This window comes from Ixodes scapularis, unplaced genomic scaffold (assembly GCF_016920785.2).
Source record: "Ixodes scapularis isolate PalLabHiFi unplaced genomic scaffold, ASM1692078v2 PGA_scaffold2__306_contigs__length_199485367, whole genome shotgun sequence".
Classification (NCBI taxonomy): domain Eukaryota; kingdom Metazoa; phylum Arthropoda; class Arachnida; order Ixodida; family Ixodidae; genus Ixodes; species Ixodes scapularis.
This window is the reverse complement of record NW_024609857.1, coordinates 128,206,102-128,215,674: the sequence shown is the minus strand read 5'-3', so window position 1 is coordinate 128,215,674 and position 9,573 is coordinate 128,206,102. Positions and strand designations below refer to the sequence as shown.

The window sequence follows — 9,573 nt, the reverse complement described above, 5'->3', positions numbered from 1 at the left end:
CATCCGATATGGTACGATGGACCCTCCGGTACGAACTGCGCATATAGAAGTCTTCTGTGGTAGCGCATGCGCACTTCGTACCGGAAGGCCCACCGTACCGTATCGGATGTGCAATAACAGTTCCTTGCTCTAATAGGTAGCTCTAGAGAACCGTTTTCGCACTCTCGATACGGTGAGAAGGGCCCTCCGGTACGAACCGCGCATATAGAAGTCATCTGTGGTAGCGCATCCGCACTTCGTACCGGAAGGCCCACCGTACCATATTGGATGTGCAATAACGGTTCCTTACTCTAATAGGGAGTTTTAGGGAACCGTTTTTGCACTCCCGATACGGTGAGACGGGCCCTCCGGTACGAACTGCGCATATAGAAGTCATCTGTGGTAGCGCATCCGCACTTCGTACCGGAAGGCCCACCGCACCGTATCGGATGTGCAATAACGGTTCCTTACTCTAATAGGGAGTTTTAGGGAACCATTTTTGCACTCCCGATACGGTGAGATGGGCCCTCCGGTACGAACTGCGCATATAGAAGTCATCTGTGGTAGCGCATCCGCACTTCGTACCGGAAGGCCCACCGTACCGTATCGGATGTGCAATAACAGTTCCTTGCTCTAATAGGTAGCTCTAGAGAACCGTTTTCGCACTCTCGATACGGTGAGAAGGGCCCTCCGGTACGAACCGCGCATATAGAAGTCATCTGTGGTAGCGCATCCGCACTTCGTACCGGAAGGCCCACCGTACCATATTGGATGTGCAATAACGGTTCCTTACTCTAATAGGGAGTTTTAGGGAACCGTTTTCGCACTCCCGATACGGTGAGACGGGCCCTCCGGTACGAACTGCGCATATAGAAGTCATCTGTGGTAGCGCATCCGCACTTCGTACCGGAAGGCCCACCGTACCGTATCGGATGTGCAATAACGGTTCCTTACTCTAATAGGGAGTTTTAGGGAACCGTTGTTGCACTCCCGATACGGTGAGATGGGCCCTCCGGTACGAACTGCGCATATAGAAGTCATCTGTGGTAGCGCATCCGCACTTCGTACCGGAAGGCCCACCGTACCGTATCGGATGTGCAATAACGGTTCCTTACTCTAATAGGGAGTTTTAGGGAACCGTTTTCGCACTCCCGATACGGTGAGACGGGCCCTCCGGTACGAACTGCGCATATAGAAGTCATCTGTGGTAGCGCATCCGCACTTCGTACCGGAAGGCCCACCGTACCGTATCGGATGTGCAATAACGGTTCCTTACTCTAATAGGGAGTTTTAGGGAACCGTTGTTGCACTCCCGATACGGTGAGATGGGCCCTCCGGTACGAACTGCGCATATAGAAGTCATCTGTGGTAGCGCATCCGCACTTCGTACCGGAAGGCCCACCGTACCGTATCGGATGTGCAATAACGGTTCCTTACTCTAATAGGGAGTTTTAGGGAACCGTTTTTGCACTCCCGATACGGTGAGATGGGCCCTCCGGTACGAACTGCGCATATAGAAGTCTTCTGTGGTAGCGCATGCGCACTTCGTACCGGAAGGCCCACCGTACCGTATCGGATGTGCAATAACAGTTCCTTGCTCTAATAGGTAGCTCTAGAGAACCGTTTTCGCACTCTCGATACGGTGAGAAGGGCCCTCCGGTACGAACCGCGCATTGTAACGAACGACCTTCGCGGCCGGACCTGGACGCGGATCGCCACCCCTTTTGTAACATTCCCGAGGACGCGCCTTTCGCTGACAATCTCAAGCTGGGATTATTTTCCCCGCTGCCCTGGTACCGTCGACAAAAGAGCAAGACAAGCCGTCGTCGACACCGGCTCAAGTTGGGTGCTGAAACGGAAATGCGTTCTCTTTGAGGCGTCCAAGCAGGAACCAACGGCCACGGTGATCCCTGCTAAGCCGAAAGAAGGAGATAAGCCGTGAACGGGAACTGCCCGGATATCGGCGTCCAAGGTCTTCTCCGTCCCGACTAGGGAGTGGGACGGTATCCTCCGGGCGTTCGTGCTCTCTTAGAGCCAACAAAAGGATTAACCGGTGTGTCCGTTTGGGCGAGCTCATAGGCGGTGCCCGGACGTTTGGGAATGAGCTTCTCGGTGTCACCTCGACCTAGATTCCAGGAGCAAGGCCAAATCTAAAGCGTCACTGAAGAAACGGCTGCCACTATACAGGCCTGGAGGAACCGGAAGAGCACTTATCCTCTGTGTGTGCGTGTGCGTGCGAGTGGGCGGTGCCTGACCAGTTGGGGAACGTCGTCCTGGCCTAGGGACGTAGGGAAGGGGGACATTATAAAAAGAGCGGTTTTACGCTCCCTCTTCGTGTTCTCACGTTGTTCTCATGCTGAACGGCAGACTGTGCATAGTATGTAAATAAACAGTTTGAGAAGAGACACCCTGGCTCGCTACCAACTCTGCCCGATGTCCTGGGCGACGCATGGCTCCAGCGGAGATCGACATGGACAAGCCCCGAGTCTTTACAACTGGATGGCGGACGGTGGGATCGACAGCTACGACCATTGAGCGGCAGCAACAACGGATCTCATGGGCCGTGAGCCGAGTCTGGTGAGTGACGGCATCTTTTCTCTGTCGCCAGGCCTGTAAGATCGAGGTGTATTTTGCAGGGGCGTAAGTAACTACCGAAAAGGCAATTTTAAGGTTGTTGTGTGTCGGTAGTGCAGAGTTTTGCCACCCAGATAGGTCACAGACATGGATCTGCAGCGTTTGCTAAAGTGTCAGTTGCTCGACTTGTGTGAGGAGCTCGGGGTAGACGCGAACACATCGATGAAAAAACCGGAGCTTGTTAAGGCTATCCAGGACGAAAAACTTGACAACGAGGAAATCGAAGAGATGTGGGAAAAAATCAAAACAAAAAAAGGAGACGAAGCAAAATTCAAGGAATTAGAACTAGAAAAACTTCGTCTCGAGGTGGAGCTAAGGAAAGCGAGCGGAGGACGGGAATCGGAGATAGAGGGCACCCGAAGTCTCTATGACATGACGAAGCTTATTCAGGCTTTCAAGGTGGGACAGGACATGGGCCTCTACCTGGTAAACTTCGAGAGAGCTTGCGAGAGGGCCCGTTTTAATCGGGTATCTTGGGCCAGAAGGTTGCTGAGTGTTCTGCCATGCGAGGCAGCCGGGGTAATCGCGAGGTTATCCGCGGACGACTCGGACGACTACGACCGCGTGAAGAGCTGCCTGCTCAAGAAGTATCGGTTGTCGGCAGAAGCGTTCAGACAGAAGTTCAGGGGCGTGACCAAAAAGTCGGAAGCCAGTTATGCGGAGTTCGCATACGAACTTCGGTCGTACCTTGTCGAATGGATGAAGGTCGCCGAGTCGTATGACGACAAAGAGAAAATGCTGGAGACGGTCGCGCTCGAACAGTTCTATAAGACTCTTCCTGAAAGCATGCGAACCTGGATTCAAGATAAGTCAGGAGTAGACTCTGTTTATCGAGCCGCAGACCTTGCGGATGAGTACAGTTCCCGTAGAGGCGGAAAAGAGGGAATGAGGAGAACCTTTGAGAAGGAAAGCGGAGATGAGCGAAAAAAAGGGGGCTGGAAAAGAACAGAGTCGCGAAAGGAGGAAGACAAGGAGGAGAATATCTCCACGACCTCCCGGGGCAACGGGCCAGACAGTCAGCAAAAGAAGAAACCCTTTGAGGCCAGGAGGCCGATAAGGTGCTTCAATTGCCATGAAACTGGGCACATTGCCGCGGGATGTCAAAAACCAAAGGTGGTTTTCGCCTTAGCGAGTAAGTGCGAGGAGAATGAGGAGCTCCTGAGTCCGTATCTTTTCGACATGACAGTGAACGGAAAGTCGTGCCGCGTGTTGCGCGACAGTGGGGCTACCATTGACCTAATTCACCCGTCGTACGTTACTGAGACCCATTACAATGGGAAATGTAGCTGGATCAAGTCGGTGCTGGACGAGGGGAGCGTGTGTCTCCCTGTGGCCGATGTTCTGATTTCTGGACCATTCGGAGAGGTGCGTACTGAGGCGGCTGTTTCAGACAAACTGCCGCCACAGTACCCCTACCTATTTTCGAACCGAACAGACAGGATTTTGAAAGAACAGGGCAAGAGCCTCGGGGAGGGACCCGTTCAAGCGCTCACGAGGGCTAATGCTCGCGAGATTTCCACGCGGCTCAGTTATGACGAGGCTAGCCCAGGAAAACCGAAGGATCCGCCGACGGGGGTCTCGGAGCAAACCAGTTCCGGGGAAGCAGAGAAAGACCGGGGGAGTGAGGAAAACGTCGCGGTCGAAAAAGAAACTCGCCAAGAGCAGCTAACCGAACTGGACGAGTTAATATTGCCCCCGACGTCGGGAAACTTTGAGAAACTCGTGTCCGTAACGAAGGAAGTTCTGATCAAGGAGCAAAAAGCTGATCCTAGTCTAGATAAGGTGTGGGAAACCTCCAAGGAGGGCTTGGCCAGGAAAAACGTTTCATTTCCTGTCCGTGATGGTGTGCTGTACCGACACTACCGAGATCGGTCGGGTCGCACGTTCGATCAGCTGGTAGTGCCGGAGAAATATCGAGCGGATGTGTTGCGCCTATGCCACGGAGCGGGATGGTCCGGTCACTTGGGCAACAAAAAGACGAAAGATCGGCTCCTCACGGAATTCTACTGGCCGGGATGCTTCCGAGATGCCGAGTCTCAGGTGCGGGCGTGCGATGTCTGTCAGAGAGTGGGAAAACCCAATGAAAAATGCAAGGCGCCCCTGAGACTTGTGCCGATAATCTCGGAGCCATTCAGGCGGGTGGTCATTGATGTGGTGGGTCCTCTTCCGGCTACTAAGGGGGGGTACCGCTATGCTCTAACGGTCATGTGCGCGGCTACCAAGTTCCCCGAAGCGGTCCCCATGAAGGAACAGAGTTCAGTGGAGGTGGTGAACGCACTTCTGTCAATTTTTGCGAGGGTAGGCTTCCCCCAAGAGGTCCAGAGCGACCAAGGGAGCGTTTTCACAAGCGCTTTGACTACTGGTTTCCTCGAGAGGTGCGGTATAAAGGTTATACACAGTTCAGTATATCACCCGCAGTCAAACAGTGTCGAGAGGTGTCACTCAGTTATGAAGCGGGTTCTGAGGGCGCTAACTTATGAGAGTGGGAACGAATGGGACGCCTGCCTGCCGGCAATGTTGTTCGCGCTGCGCTCCGTGACTCACGAGGCAACCGGCTTCAGCCCGGCCGAACTAGTGTATGGACGGTGTTTGCGGACTCCCCTGCGGCTGCTCCGCGAAACTTGGGAGACCAAGGGATCCGATCCGAGTGTGGTAGAGTACATTCTTGATCTGCTAGAGCGATTCCGAAGCACGAGTGAGATAGCGGAGGTTAATATGCGCGAGGCCCAGATCAGAGCGAAACGGTATTACGACCGAAACGCCCGTGTCCGGGAGTACCGGGCGGGCGATCAAGTCCTCTTGCTTCGTCCCTCACGCCAAAATAAGCTACAGGTGTAGTGGGAGGGACCATTCAAGGTGACTCAAAAGCTTTCGGATACTAACTACGCAATCGAAACCAGAGGCAAGAGAAAGGAAATCAGAATCTATCACTGCAATCTGATGAAGCGTTACGTGAGCGAAACGGAAGTGGTGAACTTGACACTAAACGCCCCAGAGGAAGTTCAGACTGATGTTCCGCTACTTTGGGAGGCTGGAGCGCCGGTCGGAGTAAATGAAGTCATGGCTCAGGCGGTTCGTTCGGAGGATCTTTCGGTCTCACAGCGGGCTGAATTGAGAGATCTTCTGGAAAAGTACGAGAACTTGTTCTCAATGTCTCCCGGACGAACCTCCCTTGCCACGCATGACATTGAGCTAACATCAAACGTCGCGGTACGATCCCGTCCCTATCGCATGTCACCAAGGCAGCAGGCTATCTTAAAAGACGAGGTGGAGCGCATGCTGCACTTAGGGGTAATCGTTCCGTGTGAAAGTGATTACTCTTCCCCTATGATCATCGTAGAGGCTGCGGGAAGGGATCCCCGACCATGCATTGACTATCGCAAACTCAATGCAATCACCAGAGACCAGGCTTACCCGATTCCCAACGTGGAGGAAAGAGTTGAGACGGTTAGTGGGGCTAGATACGTTTCGACTTTAGACCTAGTGCGCGGATACTGGCAGGTCCCGATGACGGAAAGAGCTAGCCATTACGCAGCCTTCGTGACCCCAACGGGCACATTCCGCCCGTTGGTTTTGAGCTTCGGCCTTAAAAACGCTCCGTTCTGTTTCTCGCGAATGATGGACAGAATTTTGCGTGGGGCGGAAAGCTACGCGCTACCGTATCTAGACGACATCGCCATTTTTTCGACAACTTGGGCAGATCACATGAACCACCTTTCTGACGTATTTGAAAGGTTGAGGAGCGCGGGTCTAACCGCGAAACCAAGTAAGTGTCAGCTGGCGAGAGGCGAGGTTAGATACCTCGGCCATATCGTGGGTCAGGGGCTAAGAAGGCCCGACGAACTCAAGGTTGAGGCTGTAAGAGACTTCCCGCGACCTGAGAAAAAAACTGGCATAAGGGCTTTTTTGGGGCTGACGGGGTATTACCAACGCTATATCCCTCAGTACTCAGAAAAGGCTAGCCCCCTAACCGATGCGCTGCGGAAGACCGAACCCGATAAGATTCGATGGGACGACAAAAAAGAACAGGCCTTCCAGGGCTTGAAAAATTCCCTCTGCTGTTCCCCCATACTTCGGGCCCCGGATTATAGTCGCTCGTTTATAGTGCAGTGCGATGCCAGTAATCGCGGCTTGGGGGTGATTTTATGTCAGGAGGATGATGCGGGAGAGGAGCACCCCGTGCTGTACGCAAGCCGGAAACTCAGCAGCCGAAAGGAGGCTTACAGTGCGTCGGAAAAGGAATGCGCCGGCTTAATTTGGGCAACTCAAAAGCTCTCTTGTTACCTTTACGGAGCTCCGTTCGTTTTCGTCACCGACCACTGTCCTTTGACATGGCTAACTCAAATGTCGACAAAAAATGCCCGACTTCTGCGGTGGAGTTTGGCTTTACAAGAATTAACCTTCACGGTTAAGTACAAGAGGGGGGCGGCTAACTCCAACGTAGACGGACTTAGCAGGTCGTTTTGAGATTGTTTGTTCTGGATGTTGCCTTGCGAGTTGGGCCAAATTTTAAGAAGTTTCATTGCGTTTTCTTTTACTTTTTGTAATCTTCACACATGTCAGCGATTTCGCTTTGTGCAATGTTGCCCTATGGCGGGCTTTTCTTGGTGGTGTCAATGGCAGAAAAAGTGATAGGTTTATTGCCGCAGAAAAAGGCCTGGCGGTTGGGGAGAGGGTGCTGCCGCTCGCTGGATTTGGTTGTAGCGGTTCGTGTCTCTGTTGATGTGTTGGCTACTCACGACGATTTCGAAGCTGATCTCTCCAGGAAAGCAGCTGATACTCCTCCCCTTCCGAGATCTGCCTTTGCGTGGAGGAGCTGTAACGAACGACCTTCGCGGCCGGACCTGGACGCGGATCGCCACCCCTTTTGTAACATTCCCGAGGACGCGCCTTTCGCTGACAATCTCAAGCTGGGATTATTTTCCCCGCTGCCCTGGTACCGTCGACAAAAGAGCAAGACAAGCCGTCGTCGACACCGGCTCAAGTTGGGTGCTGAAACGGAAATGCGTTCTCTTTGAGGCGTCCAAGCAGGAACCAACGGCCACGGTGATCCCTGCTAAGCCGAAAGAAGGAGATAAGCCGTGAACGGGAACTGCCCGGATATCGGCGTCCAAGGTCTTCTCCGTCCCGACTAGGGAGTGGGACGGTATCCTCCGGGCGTTCGTGCTCTCTTAGAGCCAACAAAAGGATTAACCGGTGTGTCCGTTTGGGCGAGCTCATAGGCGGTGCCCGGACGTTTGGGAATGAGCTTCTCGGTGTCACCTCGACCTAGATTCCAGGAGCAAGGCCAAATCTCAAGCGTCACTGAAGAAACGGCTGCCACTATACAAGCCTGGAGGAACCGGAAGAGCACTTATCCTCTGTGTGTGCGTGTGCGTGCGAGTGGGCGGTGCCTGACCAGTTGGGGAACGTCGTCCTGGCCTAGGGACGTAGGGAAGGGGGACATTATAAAAAGAGCGGTTTTACGCTCCCTCTTCGTGTTCTCACGTTGTTCTCATGCCGAACGGCAGACTGTGCATAGTATGTAAATAAACAGTTTGAGAAGAGACACCCTGGCTCGCTACCAACTCTGCCCGATGTCCTGGGCGACGCATGGCTCCAGCGGAGATCGACATGGACAAGCCCCGAGTCTTTACAGCATATAGAAGTCATCTGTGGTAGCGCATCCGCACTTCGTACCGGAAGGCCCACCGTACCATATTGGATGTGCAATAACGGTTCCTTACTCTAATAGGAAGTTTTAGGGAACCGTTTTTGCACTCCCGATACGGTGAGACGGGCCCTCCGGTACGAACTGCGCATATAGAAGTCATCTGTGGTAGCGCATCCGCACTTCGTACCGGAAGGCCCACCGTACCGTATCGGATGTGCAATAACGGTTCCTTACTCTAATAGGGAGTTTTAGGGAACCGTTTTTGCACTCCCGATACGGTGAGATGGGCCCTCCGGTACGAACTGCGCATATAGAAGTCATCTGTGGTAGCGCATCCGCACTTCGTACCGGAAGGCCCACCGTACCGTATCGGATGTGCAATAACGGTTCCTTACTCTAATAGGGAGTTTTAGGGAACCGTTTTTGCACTCCCGATACGGTGAGACGGGCCCTCCGGTACGAACTGCGCATATAGAAGTCATCTGTGGTAGCGCATCCGCACTTCGTACCGGAAGGCCCACCGTACCGTATCGGATGTGCAATAACGGTTCCTTACTCTAATAGGGAGTTTTAGGGAACCGTTTTTGCACTCCCGATACGGTGAGATGGGCCCTCCGGTACGAACTGCGCATATAGAAGTCATCTGTGGTAGCGCATCCGCACTTCGTACCGGAAGGCCCACCGTACCGTATCGGATGTGCAATAACGGTTCCTTACTCTAATAGGGAGTTTTAGGGAACCGTTTTTGCACTCCCGATACGGTGAGATGGGCCCTCCGGTACGAACTGCGCATATAGAAGTCTTCTGTGGTAGCGCATGCGCACTTCGTACCGGAAGGCCCACCGTACCGTATCGGATGTGCAATAACAGTTCCTTGCTCTAATAGGTAGCTCTAGAGAACCGTTTTCGCACTCTCGATACGGTGAGAAGGGCCCTCCGGTACGAACCGCGCATATAGAAGTCATCTGTGGTAGCGCATCCGCACTTCGTACCGGAAGGCCCACCGTACCATATTGGATGTGCAATAACGGTTCCTTACTCTAATAGGAAGTTTTAGGGAACCGTTTTTGCACTCCCGATACGGTGAGACGGGCCCTCCGGTACGAACTGCGCATATAGAAGTCATCTGTGGTAGCGCATCCGCACTTCGAACCGGAAGGCCCACCGTACCGTATCGGATGTGCAATAACGGTTCCTTACTCTAATAGGGAGTTTTAGGGAACCGTTTTTGCACTCCCGATACGGTGAGATGGGCCCTCCGGTACGAACTGCGCATATACAAGTCATCTGTGGTAGCGCATCCGCAC

The 9,573-nt window shown here is 53.4% G+C and overlaps 1 protein-coding gene across 1 annotated transcript; it reads left to right on the top strand.

Annotated features, from left to right (window-relative positions):
• The first annotated feature begins 2,700 nt into the window (after window positions 1–2,700).
• Window positions 2,701–5,451, top strand: LOC115322213. Its single transcript, XM_040206292.1, has one exon. It carries the CDS (start codon window positions 2,701–2,703, stop codon window positions 5,449–5,451), a length of 2,751 nt encoding a protein of 916 aa, XP_040062226.1.
• The last annotated feature ends 4,122 nt before the right edge of the window (window positions 5,452–9,573 follow it).

Coding starts and splice junctions, on each gene's coding strand:
- LOC115322213 (XM_040206292.1), top strand. CDS start 2,701: ATGGATCTGCAGCGTTTGCTAAAGTGTCAGTTGCTCGACTTGTGTGAG.